The following is a 20,475-nucleotide window of genomic DNA, read 5'->3' on the forward strand; positions in this document are numbered from 1 at the left end:
CTCAGCTCTCTCTTCACCACGACGGACCGGTACAGCGCTCGYTTCACRGYAGAYGCTGCMCCAATCCGCCTGTCGATCTCYCGCTSCCTTCTYYCCTCATTCGTGAACAAGATCCCCAGATACTTAAACTCCTCCGACCCCCCTGACCCGGAGAAGGCACTCTACCCTTTTTCTATCATGTTTGAAATAAATAAATAAATAAATGTAATGCGCCATTTTAATAAACAATGCTGCAGATAAAGCATGTTTTTATTTTGTTTATTCTCTGTAACAGTTTAGATTTAGATTTGTGATTCTCTGCATCAGAATTTCAGAGACAACCTGCATCACTCTAGCAGTCCTTAACTACAGTCAATTTCAATAAATTTGAATATTTATGAAAAATTCATGTATTTCAATAACTCAGCTCACAAGTTCATCTGGACGATGAAGTCAAGATCAGTTTATTATTCAAATTGGTGAAACTGATTTCTATGTTCAGCAGATTGCATTGGTAGCATTCCATCCTCCTACATGAGCATGTAGCAACAGTGGACCATTGCTTGCATTGTTTCGCTGACTTTACAGCAATCCCTCATACATGGAGTGACAGCAGAAAGGAAAACTTCCCTTTAACAGGAAGTAACCTCCAGCAGCACCAGAACCTGGCTCACTGTTAGCATCCAACTGCTAACTGCCCACACCACAAAAGATAAATACCCTGTAGTTGTGTAGCTTTATGAAGACCAGAGGTCAAAGTAAAGGCGATGGTGTGAATGACTACACCGATGGTGGTGAGCTACAGCTGCCCTGAGGCAGGTGAGGCTGCCATACAGCGATGCCACTTGGCCCTCTGACCACCACCAGCAGCCAAGGTGGATTGAAGGGTCTTGCCCAAGGACACAACACCTGAGGCGGATGGAGCAGGGATCGAAACGACAGCCCAGGGATTACAGGGCGAACTCCCAACCTGTCGAGACCCTACTGGAGTGTGGTTTATGATCAAGATGACGGAATGGGTGTCAAGGTGCCAGCACAGTTCACTGCCATTCTACAGGAACAGGTTTGAGCTTGAAAAGCATGCAGAAATAAAAAGGTTGAGTTACGAGTATATTTACACTCGTAAATCACAAGAACATTGTTTAAGAGGAAGTTACTACCGAGTGTTTCCTGAACAGTGCAGCCTGACAGCAGAACCGTGAGCTGCAGGTAGATACTAACACAACTGAAAGCAGTTCATGCATAGACTGTCTGTTATTGACGTTGCTGTACTTACGTCATCAGACGTGTTTGTCCTTAGCAATCAAGCAACCAGAAATATACACTATTGTACTTAACATAATCTCTCTGCTTTTCAAAATAAAAGCATGACTTTTAGTATTTAATAGGAAAAAGTGCTGCTTATGCTTTTGTTTGGACAGATGAAAATTCACCCCGAATTAAATAGAGATTTTCAAAAGGTGGGGTTTGTTTAGCAGTTATGAGCAGTCAATACCTTACCCAAAGAAGGTTATTTTAGCGTCTTCATTTTGATGAAAGACATTTGTTTCCCAGCCAATCACAAGTCAGAGTCGGACCAAGACCAAAGCTTACTTGTGTTCGGATGGATGGATGGATGGATGGATTTTATTGTTTCAGAACATGTTGAACTCTTTAAAAGAAAACTTAACTTTCTGATCATTTAATCTTAAAACATTGATATCATGTAAAATTTAAGCAAAAACAAACTAATTTGTTTGAGGAAAAATGTGAAAACTAATAACCTGCGCACAGTTAGGTATGTGGTTTGTTGAACAACCTTTTGGTGAACTTGGTCTTTCTTCTTTGAAATTTTCCATTTTGCAAATGTTCCTCAAATCTCTTAAATTGTTGACACTCTGATGAGTCTCGTTTGATAAATTAAAAGTACCTTTTTAAAATAACAACCTATAAGCAGGTCTTAAACATACTTTTCACTAAGCCCACATTTCTGGTTTTTAAAATTGTTTGTTTTACTTATCTGATGCAACACTCTAATTTTAAATGTACTGTTTTCATTAGCTGTTAGCAGAAAAATCATCATAAGAAAAATAAAGGTATTAAAATTCCTCATTCTTTATGTAATCAATCTATATAATGATCACCTGGTGGAGTTACAGAAATACATGTTTCATTATTATTATTATTATTATTATTATTATTATTATTATTATTATTATTATTATTATTATTATTTATTATTTATTGGATATAGCTGTATCTAAGGGATGTTAATGAAAGAATTCCTGAAGATCTTAGTGGTGCGGCTGAACTTCATCAGATTCTCCACCTGAGGGAAAGTGAACAAGAAAACTGAAAACTGAAACTCAACCAAAAGGTGGTTAAGCAAAGTTCCAGTGGTTTTCATATGAAATAGAACAAATGTCACATTGTCTTAGTTTTACACCCAAAACCCTGGTAATTTAACAACTATTTGTCTCTAATCTGTTTACGTGACATTGCATTTATTTTGAAGTGTCTCGACGGACGTTGACGTGAGTACCTCGAGCTTTGTTAGCACGAGTCTCCTTGGTGCCACTGAGAAACGGTTTGCTTCAGACTTTCTCCTCCATCACTTCCTCCTGGGCAGCAATGTGTTGCCGGGGGGCGAGCTGCGAGGAGCCGGCCGCTCAGGTGCGATGCTGCAGCGGGCAGTGAGGAGCGCTTGGCCGGCTCAGACCAGGAGGGGACCCACGGTACCTGCAGCACGAGAGCAACAATGGTCACGGCGTCTAAACTTTCCCACGCATCTCCAGCTGGAGTAACGGATGGCTGATCGAACTTCTCCCTGGCTGATGGGATCTTAGCAACGGACAGTTTGTTTCTTTTGTTTTCTTCCAGCACCTTTGTCCCGGTACATATATCTGTCCCGGGCGGAAATCTGGTGCACTGTCCCGCTGCGGCTCGTAGACTGCCTCTTTAAATATCACAGCCAAACAGCGGAGGTTAACATGGGGGCAAAGCAGAGCAGCCCCTCGCCCAACTCTGCCGCTAATGGACGAACCAGAGCCTACTCCGGCTCGGACCTTCCGTCCTCTACTTCCAGCAGCGGCAGCGGCAGCAGGACCGCCGCAGCGGGGGCAAGGGGGCGGCACCGCGCACACGGTGTGTCCAGAGCCACTGGAGCCGCGTCCAGCTCCGGTCACCCACACGGAGCCAGGCCCAGGTCCGCGGGGGGCTCCGGGGCTCTTTTCGCCAGAGCCCAGTCCGGCATCAACATCCCGAGCAGTGGCGGCGTCTACAGCTCACCGGAGTCCGGTGGCAGCAGCCCGGAGGAGGCAGCGGGCAGGGACCGAAGAGGGAACGATGGTCATCGGCTGGTGATAGGATCATTACCCGCTCACCTGTCGCCTCACCTGTTCGGAGGTAAGCGGTGTGCTCTGTTGACGGCTCGGTGACCTGCGGTGACTCTGTTTACAGGCCGAGCGGTTCGGTCAGGTGTAGTTTCATTTACATGTCCTCATAGGAGGAAACCCAACAAGTGTCCCGCAGATCATTTTACACAGCGAGGCTTGTCCAGGTTCTTCTCCGAGGTCCAGGTTCCGTTCGGTTCTGCGTTTGAAAAATTAAGACTAAAGTTCTACCCAAACAATCAAAAGCCTTTCTTTACCAGACCTGCAAACTGAAGCCACCTTTAAACCAGGTTCTGCTGCCTTTAGAAATGTGTGTTTTAATGTTGTTCATCTTTGTTTTAATCTGTAGAATTAAAAAAGAAAAGCTGTTGAAGCGTTTTCTAGACCATTACAGTTTAAAAGCGTCTATTCAGTTTATATTCCAAAAATAATGACCTTAAGCCCATCAGAAAGACAAATAATGATCTAGAGGGACTTCAGAAAATACCCTAGTCTGTAATTGTTGTAGAAACTCAACAGCTTTACAAGTAATCATCTGTACAGCTGGGAATCGTGTAATATCATATTCTAAGTATTTTGTGTCCATAAGTGAACCTATGAGCAGTGAAGGCTGTTTCAACAGGCAGGATTACAACAGTGATATCAGTGAAACTTCATAAATGTTCTCCAAAAGAACCAAACATCCCAGAACATTTACTCAAACCTAGAGAAACAAAAAAAAAAGAGATGAGAATCTTTCACATTATCAAAACATTTAATACTGATAAAACGTGTCTGTGTGACCAGGATGTTTGGCTGTGAGTAGAAGGAGGACACAGCGCTGTGCTGCCCCCTTGACTGATAAACTGTTTAGTCCAAGTTTTATCTGCCTCCTATAAGATTTGAAAATCAGCCTCTGTCTCCTCTTTCTCTGCTGTGAGAGAGAGCTGACTGACAGACCTGCCCACCATGTCACATCTGCATGTGTGTGCTGTTGCCTACTGAGGAACTTTGTCACTATATTTAGTCACTTTTCAGACCAAGCAAAATCAGAATTGGCCGATTGGTCAGAAAACCACAGTCGGTCACCTCTAATGGTTGTAACTCTAACTGTTGTCCTGTCAGTGCTTGGAGTTGATCCGTTCCTCCACCTGATCACAGATTGTCAGTGTGGTCCAGATCTGGGGAATTTACTGCCACAGGTCCATAACATTCTGATTCTTGAGCCCCAGCATGCATCATGCTGAACAACCCACACATTATCACCTGGATTAGTAGAGGACCGGCCACACATGTGGATGCTCGGTTGGGGCCACACAGGAGTCATGGCAGTGTCACCTTCACTGCTTCTGGTGTGTACATAGTCTTCCTAGATTCAAGCTCTGTCCTTTGTCCGTCAGGAAAAAGTTTTCCCAGATATTCAGACCACAGGAAAGACGATCCTCCTTTCAATCTTGAGCAAGCTCTGCACTGGTGGCACCACATTTCTGTAGTGCTAAGGATAAATCTTGTTTATGATCAAAGAAAAAAGCTTTTTTGAGCTGAAATATTTTGAGTAACTGTTCCCTGCATGTGAGAAAAGATCTGGAGATGATTTGTAATGATGTCTGTTAATAATCAAAGTCGACTCTAAATCTGTTTTAGCCTTGATTTAGAGAAACTCAGTGTTTCAGTAGTTTTGTAGTTTTCTGGAAGTTTGTTCCAAAATAACTGAGCATAAAAACTGAATGCTAACTTCTCCATGTTTGGGATGCAGAGGAAGGTTGAAGCGACGGCAGTAGATCTTTAATGTATTGTGGCACTAAACCGTTCAGTCATTTATAAACTAACAGAAGTTCTTTTAAAGTCTATTCTCTGTGGACGGACTTTGGAACTAGGACGAGAAATTTCTTCCAATAATATTGCAAGCAAAAACTAAATAGAAAAAATGTAAGTGTGAAAAAAATGCATTTCAAAAGTTAAACTTTTGAGAAACTTGTCAATTAAAAAAAAACTCTTATAACGTAATTTATAACGTGTATAGATGAACATGTAATGTAGTTTTCTGCACTTTGAGATTTAATTTTCTTTCAAATTATTTTTTTCAGATTTATCTTTTTTTAATTTTTAATATGAAAGAATGCAGTTTATTTATTTATTTATTTTTTTATTTATTTTTTTTACAAATTTCATTCTATTCACATTCTTCTGTCCCACTCCGGGCGGTGTGTGGGACATTGACTGGTATGATGTGAAGTATACATTGCAGGAAGTTGTAAGTTTATTGCAGAGTGATGATCTGACAACCTGTAGTTTAGTCCCACTACAGATAAGACTTGATTATCTATTTGTAAACCAACTTACTCCAGTGTTTTTTAACAGTCTGTAGTTTTATCCTTTCCACGTTCAGATGATGGAACGATCAGAGCTCTGGGAGATGTTCAAAGTTTTAGAACTTAACTTCTCTTCTCCACAACTTTCTCCCTGTGGTGTTCCTTGATCTCCAGAGACAGAACGGCTGTCTGAAGGAAGTTAAATGACTGGATATTCTGTTAGGACATCAGAGTACAAGGGCCCTGAGAATAAAATTGTGTTTTGTTTGTCTAAATAAAAATAAATAAATAAATAAATAAATAAATAAATAAGACCATGAACTATTTTCCTTCCACCTCCCAGCTGTAGGCTTCATGTTGGTCTTTTTTCACCCAGTAAAGGATATTTTAAAGTTTGTGGTTGTAACATGACCAAATGTGAAAGGTTGCAAGTTTTGCTGTCAGTGAGAATCAGATGAAGCACCAACTTCAGTTCTGTTTAATGTTTCAGCATTTATTTTCATATACAAAAAAAAAAAAGAAAAATGAAACCCAAATTCATTCTGTGGTGGTTTTATTGATTAAGTGAGTCTTACTTTCAGTCATAGTTTAAGTGGACCTTAAACTCAGGCTTCAGGTGTGTGACCTTTGATATGAGCACCTACAGACAGCACGTTAGAATTTCCTGCACATTTAAATGGGTATGCATTCAATCAGAGGTTTCTCAGCACCATGTCACACCAGGGCAAAGTTTGTTTTATTCTTTTCAGTATCTCTTTCCATCTTTTGGTTTTGCCTGGCCGTAGCAAACCAAGCAGGTTGGTCAGATGGGCATGACTCAGCAGCTGAGAGCTCAATAATTAACATAACCTGCTAAGTTTTGGTCTTCTATAAAAGGTTTTATGACTCAATCAGTGATGTACACTCAGTTAAACATGTTTGCAGATTTCTCTCTTTCTATCCAGTAAGAATAAATGATCTTAATTAAAAACCACTCAAGGTGCACCTGATGAACAGTTTTCAAAATGTGTTCTAATAAAAATGGCTATAAAGACATTTACCCCTGAGTATACAGATATTATGATATGATTACCTTTTCCCCTTACATAATGAATAACATATTGCATTATGTCATCATTTGTGTCAATAAACAGGTTGGAAAAAAAAAAAACATTGTGCAAATAGGCTAGCTTTGCTGCGTCCAGAGGAATTCAGGTAAGCAGCATTTGATCAGCGTGTGACTCAAAAGCAGAAGATTTGGCCGTTTGCTGATTGTTCAGCTGTGTGTGTTAGCACAATCCCAAGAAGGAAAGAAATCAGCCATGTCCTTACACAAGCAATTGTTGCTTCTCCTCGATCTCATTGAGGATATAAGGCCATTTCCAAACAAATGAGATTATCCACAAGCCAAAAGCGTTTAGGACAGCTGCCAAGAGTCCAAGGAGTGAAGATTCCCTACAAATTCAGGCAAGGGATCCAACTGTTCAAGGTTCAGAGAACTTTAAAAGAACCCAAGGAGTCCTTTTCAGACTCTACAGCAACAGGCTCAGTGTACACAACATATCAGCAAGAGGATAATAATGTTTTGATCAGTTTTAGTCGGACAAAAACCACAAACAATTGACAAGAGGCTCCAAGTTGGACATTTTTAGAAAATTCACATGAATTGTGTCCGTACGCAAAACGAAAACATTTTGAAACGGTTACGTCAGTTACATCATATTGTGCTTACCCGATTTTCACTCGCACAGCATAACAATGGTGGACCTCTATGTTCTGTTTGCACTGCTGCACCACTTCAGATTATTAAGGTTATTATCATTCTATTGTTAAAGCAAAATTTGCTCATTGTGGAATATTGACCAAATTAATATTGCTCAATATTAATTTGTAGCCTATGTCTTTGTGCACAAAGACACAGGCTACGTTCACACAGCAGGCAATTCCACCCAAATCAGATTTTTTTTTGCTCAATTTTGACCCATATTCAACTTTTTTGTGACAGTCTGAATAACCAAAACCAATCTTTTCATCCAGAAAAAAATCCAATCTGTGCCTCTTCCATATGGTACTGAATTGGTTATATATCCGATAGTTTTCAAAGCGTCTGCGGTCTGAATGTCACATTTTATCCAACTTTTACATCACTGATATGAGACCAGAAGACGTAAGCAATGGCTGAAAATATGATTATGAAATTATGAACGAAGACTGTGACAGTGAAGCACATCACAATCCCACCACTCTTGGTTCTGACGACACATTCAACAGACTTCTGTATCAGTTCTCCTCAAACAGCTATTGCTAGTTGTTGTGCTTTCTTTTTATTATCTAAAAGTGATCTGTAGATGATGGCATCCATTATTACTTCCATAAATAGTTTGCTGATGTGTAAACATCAATGTTTTTGTTCTTTGCATGAGGGGTTGTAAATCGTTCACAGAAGTCTGAGTGACGGATGAACAAAAATGCAAAAAAAAAATTGTTTTTTGGCAGTTGTTTTGCTAAAATCCTCAATCTGAATTTAGCATTAGCACCTGTTGTTTGAACACAGACATAGATTACATAAGCAAGATCACATGTGTTACAAAAACACAGCTCCAGATATGAATGTTCACAAAGTTTCACTGCCCCCTACAGGCCTGGCATATGCAGTGCTATTTGCGTTTCTTCTGCCCGCAGAGAGGTTTCATTCCACAGTTGTGTGGACTTGATCACAAAAACAGGGTAGCAGTTGGAGTTTTTTTTTTTTTGTTTTGTTTTTTTGTTTTGTTTGTGATGTGCCTCAGCTAGCCCGCTTAGCATGGCCATGTTTTGGCAATGAGTGGAGCATGACCAAAACTCAGAGTTATCAGCAAAGATAAGTCTTTAGGCATTTTTCAGTTTCCACAGTAAATGTTGGAGTTTAGAAAGAAAACTGCAGATGCTGCTGTGTGTTTTTTACTGTCTGTAGAATGAGAACATGTTCTTGTTTTGAATTGAAATAAAGAATACAGTGTGCCCAATTACTGAGGAAATAAACACCGTTCTAAGAATCGTGAACTTTCACTCACTTCTATGAACACAGCTGTCTTTCTGAACTGCAATCTCTCAGTGTACCTTGGTTTATATGTATCTGGTCAGTTACAGATACATAACTGACCAGATACATATAAAACCTAGTGCTCATCACAAAGAGCTGATCACCAATTTATGATGATGTAGTACTTGGAGACCCTGGCTGATTCCAGACCAAGACTTGGCGCTCATTTAACATTTAGCATGTGACACAGTCGTGGCATCGTTCCAAACCGCCTACATTACCAAGAACAATCAAACTTCAATAAGCTGATAAACGTTTTAATTTGCAAGTTGAATAAAGCAGCAAAACTTTTTCATTTGTAAAACACCAGAATCTAGTAAAGTTTCAGTCTTCATCATGAAAAAGTTAAGACTTTGTTCCAACTCCAAGTCTAATATATGCAAACTGATGGAACATGGAGGCCCTTGTTGGAGTAATTTGAACTTGGCATGGTGTTTTGTGTTCTTGGATTTCTGGGCTGAGGCAGTCAGAAAGAATCATCCACAATATCTCTGTGTTTGTGCAGTGATAACTTGAATTTATACTGCAGCTACTAATGTTACAGTCTCCATAACCATGACCCCTGAGAACCAGAGGAAAGCATTGTCCAGGGCCTTTTTTGCCCAGGGTGACAAAAAAATCTCACCCATTTGTTTGTCACACAGCACAGTTTGATAACCTTAATGATAATGTAGTACTTGGAGATGCTGGCTGATTCCAGACCAAGACTTAGCGCTCAACACAAAGAGCTGATCACCAATTAGAAGGTTTGATCACTATGATATGGATAAAGGTTTTTTTTCTTTTGATTATTGAGAAGGATGACTTTTTTTTTTTTTTACTATTTTTGAATAAAAATACAATCAATATTGTTCTACTCTTTCTGTGATGTAATTTTTCCCATTGTTTTGTTAGAGAGGTACCAGTCCTATTTCTTGTTTTGAATAATTTTTTCTGGTAGAAGGGAACATCTCTTCCCTCTCCAGACCGGACCAGTTATTAAAAACCTATGAGGAGGCAAAACAGTCCCTGATTTATGTATGTTTTTGAAGTTAACTTTATTCTGTTAAGTTTCTTGGTGCCATCATTGTCCATGTGCAACAACAGAGTGGGGAATCAACAGTGTCCTGCTTGGGAAAAGCCCTGCAGGTCAGTGTGAGGCCTGTTGGGAATGATGAGCTATGGTGGAGTCAGTATTAGTTAGCTGCAATCTGTCCTGATGAGATAAGCTTGTGGCTGCTTAACCTGACTTTCTAGTATCTCCTGCTAAGAGCCTTTAGCTGGACACCAAAGGCTCATTTCTTACTTATTTGTTTCTAATTTGCTCCCTAAATTGAAAGTTACAAAATTGCACCTTTTCTCCTCCAACTGTGGCATCCAGCCGTCTGGAAAGGCTCAATAGAGACAACTTCCATGTTTGAGCTGTTGAATTTATGTTTTTGAATGAGATCCTCTTCTGCAGTGCTGTCAGAAAGTTTGTCCAATCAGCTGTGGTGATTCGTCTTAAGAGCAATCAAAAGTTTCTACATGTTCAAGTAGAACTGCCTTAATCGGGTTGCATGACGAAAAACGCGTCATTTTGATCTCAGCCTCATGTCTTCCACCTCTTCTTACCGCAGCCTTTCTGCCTAACTTTTCACTCCCATCTGCATGCAAAATTATTGTATGATTGGTCAGAATTTCGTGGTCGTTTATGCGGAAACCAGCTCCGACTATTCAACTTCCAGTTGATAGTTTTGAGGAGCAATTGTCCAAAGCCATAAGGAAGTACAATTGTTGGACAACAACACTGAACAGCCCTCTCGGTTCTGGTCCGACGTAGTGGAACTTGTGGACTGTGACGGGGTGTGTTCAAAAACGAGTATCCTGCAATTATGTGACGGTTGGACTTCGGTCTGACCATGCTGGGCCCTCGGCAACATTCACACAAATAAAGAAGTCACATGATGTCATGCAGTCACATGACTGGTTTTAGTTTTTCCTAACGTTTTGCTGTTCACCTTTAGGTGTTCCAGAAGCTGAAGGTGGGACTCGCGGCCTTAACTGGGATGCAGCGAGGTGATTAGAAGGCTTGCCTCTTTTTGCAGCTTAAATGAGGTGCATAGTGCCAGAACTACTTCACTAGTGAAGATTTAAATCAGTACGAGACATCAGCAAATATAAATAAGTTATTATTATAAGGAATTTAAAGCACAGGAATAGTACAGCTGAAAATTCCAGTGTTTCAGGACACTTTTATCTGGAAAACTAGATTGTTAGTCAGGATCTTTTTTAAGGCTTTATTGGCTCTTGCGGCCTTTATTTGATAGTGAATTGACAGGAAAGTGGGTAATGAGAGAAGCTGAAGACATGCGACAACAGTCACCAGGCCAGGAATCGAACCTGTGATGTCCACGCCGAGGACTAAGGCCTTCAAATGTGGGTTGTGCTTTAACCCTGCGCTACCACAGCACCTCCAGTCAGAATCTTTTTAACACTGAGTTCAGTTGATGAGAATGAAAAAACTAAAGTTGGTGGAATTACTTTGATATATTTTGTTCTTACTGTATTCCAAGGGTTAAGAGTTTGTCTTGTAACTGATTTTATGCTGTCCCTCTCTTAATAACTTGCGTCACTAAACGAGAAGACAAACTTGTTGTCGTCATTGTTGTAAATCGGGGCTTAACAGTGATAAAGGTCATGTTTTGGGTCCGCTTTTTGGAATCTGTTTTTCCATTAACCAAGAGGTGTATTTTAGTCTGCCAGTGCTGTTTGTGTATGATGCTAATATTTACTGAGAGGAGACAAAGAGCCTGACGCAGGTAGACGTCTGGGCCATGTTGGGTATATACACCTTGTTCATGCAGCTGAGAGCACATTTATTCAAACCCTCCCCTCGATTCCTTTTTTACACTCGACTTCCTCTTTCACACCTCCCCCTGAAGTACAGGTGCCAGTAATATCAATTATACGTGAAGGATTGTCTGCTCTAATATCACCACGGTAACCCTCAGCTGTACTAAGGTACAGTTTTAGTAAGGTAATACCAGTTATTTTGGACTGACTTTCTGTGCAGTTTCCTTCTCTAGTAGACAGATCTCCTCTCACTGTCAGATTGTTGGAAGGGTAAATAAATTCACAGCTTGTCAGACATTCGGCTTCTGTTTCAGCTGATTTAAGCAGTTTTAAAAAATCAAAGTTAAAATGTTAACAGACTGATATATTTCTGAATGTTAACAATAACGGGGTTAAAGTACAGAGGAGTTTAACAGGCAGAGCAAAAAAATAAATTCAGGGGTATGTTGTTAAAACGAGAAACCTTGTCATTTTAAGGAAATATAAGACTCACTATAAATGGATTATTTTTCATTTAATCCAAAATGTGTTCTCGTTTAAACGAGAAAAATCGTAACATTGATACAACACTACCTCTTGGGATGCTTGAGTGTCATTCAAAAATAACAGAGTTGAAATACATAGTAACAATGCTGCTTGACATGCTATTGGTTGGTGTTTTGCAAAGGAGCCAATCCTGGAACGCCATTTATTTTCCTTGGCACTGATTGTCTGTCCTTGGTTTGGAAATGAGCAGTAGTGTCACGACAGTTTCCGCTAAATATGCATATTAATGAATATTTGATATTTAAACTGTTGAATTAGGCAGTTTTAAGCATTTCTAGTGGTGGTCTCAAGTATTCGCAGATTACAGCTATTCACATGTGGGTATGATTTATTGCTGTATTTACCTTTCCAAAAAGTTCAGTAATAGGACATTTATACTGAAGGGAAGGAAATTATCACCCATACTAGGAGCTAGCCCATTAACCAATTTCGTTGTGTGTTTCTTGCTTCTTCTTTTTTTGTTACCTTTTAAAATTTTACACAAAAGTATCAATTGAAAGGTGTGACTTCTGTTTCTAATAAAATTATTATTTTTTTAAAAAGTAATTATATTCAGTGGGTCTTGATTTTAAAGCTGTTTAATACAGCTTATATTAAACAGTTGTTTTAAACAGCTTAAATAAATTATTTTCTGTATTAAACAGAAAGGAAGAAAGCATAGTGTCCTCCACCCTTTTGTGAGTTGGGCTCTTCCAAACTGCAGGCTGACTGCAGAGAAACGAGGTGATTTAATTGGCCCGGGATGATGACCTGCTCCTTGCTCCAGCTACTTTTCACTCAGAGATTCTGCCTAGCCATGTGGAAAACTAAAGTTCATACAGAAAGGATTGGGAGCCGTTCAGCTGCTCCTGATGTCTGTGTGTGCTTCCTTGAGTTATAGAATGAAGGGCTGCCTTGCAGTGTGAATGATCAGTGAACTGATCAATACAATAGTAATTCATAAATCCCATTTAATAGCATGAAGTGGAAGATGTGCTGATTCAGGAGCTGCAGCAGAGCTGAGTAAAGGACTGTGGGTAATAAACATGGAGCCCTGGGATGCTCTCCAAGCTGCAGATTAAATGCTGAGCGGTCATAAACAGGTGGAAGTCTGGGTAATAGTGTGAGGTTTGTAAGCACTGAAAGAGGAAAACAGTCATTTTTGTCAGCTGGGAGTTTTTCATGCTCAGTTGTCTTGTCATGCTTTAAAACAAAAGTGCTCCAGTCCCATGATCCCGCTTACTCACTTCATTCACGTATCCCACAGATAACTGCTTCACAGTCATATTTGACTTATTGACCTCTCCATGCCAAGATCTTCAGTCTGCATTGTAGGCATTTGCGGCGGCCCAGATGGTTGTCCTCTCCAGTTCTGACTGGAGATCCTGTAATGCTATTGGTCAGTTCTCAGGTTTAAAACAGAACAACTTCCCGTCCAGGCCGAGGTCAGTCTCTTCCTCAGGATAAGAAGTACCGTTATCTTGCTGTCATGTCTATAACCTATGTTGGCTGTCCTGGTCCCTTATGGTGAAAATGGAACTAAGCTAAAAGTTGTTTATTTTGGGTGCCTTGAATTTCTTCCAAAAATAATATGAACCGATTCGGTGACAAAGGGCAACCTTGGCAGACTCCAACTCTCACCGGAAACAAGCCAGACTTACTGCTGGCATTGCAACCCAAGCTCTGACACTGGTCATACAAGGACCTGGTACCCCATACTCCACAGGACACCCTAAGGGGCATGGCCAAACGTCTTCTCTAAGTCCACAAAACACATGTAGACTTGTTGGGCAAACTCATGAATCTACTAGGACCCCACAGTAAATGACAAGGTAATTATGATAAGTTAACAATTTGAGTCTGTTTTGGACCAAAGGAGTCCAAAAACCTGGATTAAATATTAATTTTTGACTGACATTCAGGAGAATAAAGACTTGGGAAAAAAAGCTAGAAAGTGCTTAGAAAGTGTAGCTGCTCTCCTTGGAAGTACACTCTGAGTTTCAGGAAGAGTCTGACTTTGCTTTGGGATATGAGAAAAGAAACAATGCATGCCATTGGTCTATAAAAATTCCTTCTGACAGTTTCACATTTTGCAGCCTTTTCATCAACAGACTGTCGGCTCTCTTGAGAGAACAAAGAGCTGCTAGATCAGGAATAAAGTCACACATTATTAAATTCTTCCAGACTTTCATGCAGAAACACTTTCTGTTTGGCTCTTCGATTGCTGCTTTGTGACATTTTGGATAACGCCTCCACACAGATTGACCTAAGAAGCTTCGTTTATGCAGAGCTAGTCTGGAGCCTTCAGTTTGTTCACTTTAACCCCCATGCTTGCAGAAAGCAGAACCTTTTTATTCTTTCTTCTACTTTTTCTTTTGTCCTCTCTTGTGTTGTGAAGTTGCATAATTTAGCAGCCAAGTTAATTTACTACAATGTATATAGTTATCAGTTTAGTTGAATACGGTTCTGAATGTAAACAAGCACACATTCACCACACCATTCAAGTACACATGGTGTGGTGGTCAGTCATCATGATTAGCTTTATGCTGACTGAATGTTGAGCTGATTGCTGATGGACTGGGATTGTTGTTGCTTAGTGTCAACAACAAGTGTTGCAGCACTTAGACCTACCCAACACTGGCTCTGGTCCATCTATAGCTGTTTATGGTTTATGCTTATGGTTTGTTTTCCATTAAAACTAAACAAACAACCAAAACAACATTAATTAAAATGTATTGTGATTTTTTTTTTTTTTGTAGCCAAAATTGTGTTTCAAAAAATATGAATCATTCAGCTTAGACAGGGAAAAAAGGCAAAAGTGCCAGATAGGACTTTTGTAAAAAGAAAAAAAGAAAATGAATGAATCAATAAATAAAAAGTGCAGACTAACTCATACTTTGTGTCAAATGCTCCCAACATTTTTCAAAATCCTGTCTTCATTTTAATGATCTTGATGACTAAAAGCAAAACTAACAAGTCAGAGAATTGTCAAAAAGAAGGAATCCCCAAGACTTAATAAAACCATTGTATTATTAGCTCTTCAGCTCAATTTACTGCACTATTTTATGTTGAAGAGTAGCAATGGGGTAAAATCTAAAATCGCCCCAGGTTAAAGAATTATAGGAACGTCATTAATGACCATATTCCAACCTGAATGTGAGTTTCTCAAGGACAAAACCACTAGATCCAGCTGCAGGTATGACCAGCGACAGACATGCATACAGACACGTGGCAGATCTGTTCTCCTCCAGAGACTGTCCCATTCAGTCGACTGGATGAGTCATCCCAGCCTGGCAGGGGGGGCACAGCTCTGTGATCAGGAAGCCTGGAGGAGAAGTGGTGCAGGGCTGCAGTTCAATCTCAGCAAGCTTTCAAATAAACACACCTACCATGTTCAGAACATTCCTGATTGTTTGCAGATGACTGGGAAATCTTGTTAGACACTGCTGTGCATATCTGTGCTTGTTGTGACTTAAATAGGTCGGACAATCAGCAGAGAGCCCGCTGCTGGTAGCCCTAATCTATTCAGTCCATCAGTAACTCAGCAGGACGGCTGATTTTTTTCTTTTATTTATTTATTTATTTTTTTGTAAGCCCTGCACACAATGCACACACATTTCTGTCTGATTTGCGGCACTCTGAAGGTAAAGAGCATATTTAAAATGCTGACGGAAGTCCAGGGTTGGTAACATCCAGAATCTCCCTGAACCTTTCATTTCTTCTTTACACTTCATAAGTTCCTGTGCAAGCACATACTCCCTCTAAAATGTCATGTACAACACGTGAGCAGTGCAGTGGTTTTGACACCATCTAACTTGAGTTTCATTATTTTAAGCTTATTTAAACTGAATCATTTTAAAGCTGCTGTCAGTGTTTCTTACCGTGCTTTGTGTGTTGGCATGTTCAAGAACGCATTACTAGAAAGTAAAGGTAACGAGGTCCAGTGGATATTGAGTAATGTTTTCTCTCAGTTTCTTTGAAGTATGTATGTTGCTTTTGATGCATTCCCGTTCTATACAGTGCATGTATATCGGAATCAAGGATGAGGAATTTACTCTTCATCCTGGTCATGACAGGCGTTTTTCTTTTAAGAACAAAAAAATGTATTTAATTATCAATTATGTATCTGGGAAAGAAATGAAATGCTCCAAACAGCTCTTAAGTGGTCAGATTATTAGCTAAGTTAACTAGGAAGGAAGCGGTGCCGTCAGTTCAAGCCTTCAGTATGCTGAGGTGAGTGACTGTTCATCAATTCAGAGACATGGCACTCCATGTTAAACGAGGTCAGGTGACATTGTCATTATCACATTAGCATGCTAATTTCAACTAATTACATAAATTTTAAGGTGTTAAAAATTTTTATGCAATTAGTCACTTTTTTTTATTCACATATTTCTGGTATGCCTGTAAGTCTGACACACAACTGCATTCACAAACAGCACTGGACGGCAAAGCTGCTTCTCTTGTCCTACTAAAGGTTCCTTTTTGCTTCAATAGTCAGAAAAGACTACTGTTGTGTTCAAGTTGGGCTAAAAGTAGTTAGCCTATCATTGAAGCTATTCAAACCTAAAGTAGCATCTCAATGCTAAACATGTAGCAGCAACACAGACATCTGTAATGCTAATGTCAGCGTCCACAGTCCACACTTCTAAAGAAGTTCCATGAATGGTCAGGAGTTTGTGAAACACTGGAAAGCTCAATGGATATTATGTAACTTTGAACCAAACTGTAAATATCTTCGTTGTTGAGCTCAAATGTCCATTTATTCAGCAAAAAACTGTTTGAAATGAAAATGTTGCTTATCTTGTCAATTTTTTTATTTTATTAAAATTGTATTAATTACAGACCTGGCAATTAACTCTTTTAAACATTTTTAATCAAGTCCCACCATTAATTATCATTATTGGCTGGTAAATACAGCGCTTTATGAAATCCAGAGGACCCCAAAGCTCGTCACACTACAGTCAGTCATTCATCTATTCACATAAACATAAATGGTGCAAGCTACTGGTGTAAGCTTCTGGATAGAAGCCACATCTGCCCTGGGCAGTCTGTCAGGTCCTCACTTCACCTTTGGCAAGTGAAGCGTCTTACCAAAGGACAAAGTGACAGAGGTGGACGGAATGGGAATCGAACCAGCAATCCACTGATTGCGCTACAAACTCCTACCATCATCATCACCATGATTGAATTTTGTCAACAGACCACCATCAGGTCAATTGACAGAATGTTTTTTGTTGGTTTGTAGAATTGTCAATGAAAAAGGGATAAAATTCCAGTTATAGTTATAAACTGAAAAGTTGCCTTGTGTCATTGCCAAATGAATAGAGTTGCAGTTGCGTAAATGTTCTTCAGTGGTGCATAGCTGTAAGTGTTAAAACTGCGGTACTAATGCTGCAGAATTTTTCAAAATGGCCAAAAAAATCTGTGGTCGGGTCGCCTAGCTTAGCCACTGATCAAAAGATTAAACACTTCAGGGTCAAATGTGTGATTTCTGGTTTTTCCCCGTCAGATGAGCAACAGAAATGTCTGTTAGGTTTTGGTTTATATTTCCATGTTTACTTTAGATGTAGCTGATGCAGGTAATAGTTTCATAAATGATAGATGAGTCTCTCCTCCTTTATTGCTCTTCCCTTCTATTAATAATAGAAATTCATAGTTTCCTGAGATCTGCTGTGCTTGATGACTGATTAGAGCTGTTGCTGTATGAACACTGACTGGCAGCTCTTATTATGTTGATGTTGATTTTATTTGTAGGGTATTTATGTTACATTGTATGTAATGATTTGAAAGCTTTTTCCTTTCCCATTTGCAATTATTGTTTGCATTTCTAAGCAATATGTGAATAGCAACTTTAGACCTATTTTGATTAGTTTTCCATAAAACGTTTTTACAGTTGAAGATCTCATTATAGTTCAGAGTCCAATAGGTTGAAAAGACAAAAGGGTGAGGGTGTCCACATGTGCATTTAGCATTAAAACTCTTTTTTTTTTCTTATTTACCATAACATGAAGTCATGAGACAAACTGAGGTGTGAAAATTAGAAAGGAAATGTAAAAACACCTAATTCAAGTCCACGGGAAGAACTGTAATATTTACCAGTTTATTTCTAATTTTGTTTTTTCACAGTTTCTTCTCATTCCACCTCCCACATATCATTCACTGTTGCTCTGTTTACTTCTTTATTGTCAGGGTTCAAGTGTCCAGTGTGCTCCAAGTATTTGTCCTCAGATGAGATGGATCTTCACCTGGTTTTGTGTTTAACCAAACCACGCGTCACGTATAATGGTAAGAATGAGGCCTCCTTTTTAACTAGAGTTAAACTACTAACTACTGGCATGCTGCGCTTCTATAGAGCGCTGATTGAGATGTGACTTTCTTCCACGGTATGCTTTACCAACATCCCCCAGAATGCTGTGCAGTTCTCGACCTGCGTTAAATGAATATTTTTTATATTGTATATTGAACATTCTATCAGATGTATCATCTATTAATATTTATGATGTGTCTATTGTGATGTATATTGTTATGTATTTATTGTCCAACCCCACATTAGGCTTATCAGAGCAGTATATAAACTTATCTAAGCATTAACGAACCGCACAACACCGGCTTTCTGAACTCAGGTCTGAAGATTATTGACCGTCTCACCTGCTGCTTCATCTCACCATCGTCAGGCAAAAGGTCATGGAGTTTATCTGTTTAACTATACATACAAGTTAGTGGCATAGTTACCTTAAAAAAGTACCTTAGTTAAGCCCTGGAAAGAGTAGTTTTGTAGCTTTACTGATTACTTGATTTTAAAGCAACTAGTTGACTGAGTTCTCTGATACACCATACGTCACTGGCCAAGATGCAGGAGGAAAGCTACAGTCTATCTTTTTACTATGTAAAAAGATACACACTTGGTTAACTACTTTTAATCTGGTTACTGGTTTGGAAATAGTAACATGTTTGATTGTTCAAGTATAATACGTGGGATGTTTCCGCTAAAGAAGAAGCTCATTGTGGAGGAAACGCGCTGTGGTCAAGGTTGGATCTTTAGTAAAGGTTCCAGGTTCAGCAGATTACTCCATGACTTTAAATGGCGAACACTGATAAGATGATGGGTGAAGTTTATTGTTAACATGTGACTGTTTATAATTTTGATATGTGCGTTTCCCTGGCACCCATTTTTTAATTCTCTCTCTCCTTTCACTTCCTCACACACCGTCTCTCATTTCTCTGTCATGCACACGTCTGACACGTTCATACCCTTCATAAGAACTTTACATTGACCCTCATTTCTATACCCTAACCCTGACCTTTACGCTGCAGCTAACCATTACAAGGAAACGCCTCACACCCTTAGTCTTAAACCCAACCCTTAACCAGAAAATATCACTTCTTCTCATAGTGCCCAGGTTTTGAGCAATAACATCTGTACATCTCTGAAGGTTTGAATTATTTTTTTGCATATTTAAATAAATATCCAATATTATATAAAAAGGCCTAGTGTTTAAATGAAAAACCTGCAGAACCTGTAAATTTTTTTAGAATTAATCATCAGTTTAATCAATAGCATAATGAACTACAAAATAATCATTAGGTGCAGCTCTGTTTCTGAATATCTTTAACAAACTGTTAGATTTGCTTATAAATATGTCCTTGTTTTTCTCCATTACGGTTAATTCAACTGTATGAAATAAATTAGAATAACTATCAGTGAGACTGATCAGATGTTGGTTTGTTTTTTTTTTGTGGCTGATTTGACATCCTCTGTAGTGGCTGATAATTCACTACATTCTCTTACATCAGTTCAACATCAAACTACATCAAGCATATAGTTGAAATACTGTTGTATTCCAAACCAGAAGAGTTGTTTTACTGAAACAAGAGGGAAAAAGGCAGACAAGCACAATGTATGAGCTAATAACACCCCGCTCCCACCAACAGGTTCTAATGTTCAAAAAGTGACTAAGTCTGTGTGAAGATGAAGCACTCCCAGCTCTTCGGTTATGTAACAGTAGGCTCCTTTTCCAGCCTGCTTCCCTGTGAAATCTTGTGTAATCTGCCTGTAATGTTTCCAAAAGCAGAGACTAATGCTGTGGTTGCCTGAGGGCAGCTTCTCCTTGTCTTTCTCACTGTTGTGTATTTAAGGACAGCAGAGTCACGGTTAATGTGCCCTACAGGCCTTTCTCATTACTCTGCTTTCTTCCTGGGGTTTTGTTGCTTCGTCGCCTTTTGTTCAACATGAACATGAGCTTGTAAACTTGTGAAACTCTTCCTATCTAGAACCGTAATCATTCCACATTTCTGCTGTACTTCTCTTTGAGCTGAACACTTTCGGGGCCAAGTCAAGTTCCTGTTTGTAAAAAACAGGTTTCCTGTTCAGCTGAGACAGATTCCTCTGTGTCTTCCTGTGTCAGTCATATGATAATTGTGGTGTTATTAG

General features: G+C 39.4%; 1 protein-coding gene across 1 annotated transcript in view; it reads left to right on the forward strand.

Annotated features, from left to right (window-relative positions):
- Positions 1-2,499: 2,499 nt before the first annotated feature.
- znrf2b (zinc and ring finger 2b) overlaps positions 2,500-20,475 on the forward strand; it is a 31,569-nt gene continuing 13,593 nt past the window's right edge. Inside the window, exons 1-2 of the mRNA XM_008411060.2 lie at positions 2,500-3,363; positions 18,234-18,329. Of these exons, the coding sequence (XP_008409282.1) occupies positions 2,949-3,363; positions 18,234-18,329 (511 nt within the window). The 5' untranslated portion in view covers positions 2,500-2,948. The remainder of the gene's footprint in view (positions 3,364-18,233; positions 18,330-20,475) is intronic.

The sequence above is a fragment of the Poecilia reticulata genome, linkage group LG6 (assembly GCF_000633615.1).
Source record: "Poecilia reticulata strain Guanapo linkage group LG6, Guppy_female_1.0+MT, whole genome shotgun sequence".
NCBI classification, from domain to species: Eukaryota; Metazoa; Chordata; class Actinopteri; order Cyprinodontiformes; family Poeciliidae; genus Poecilia; species Poecilia reticulata.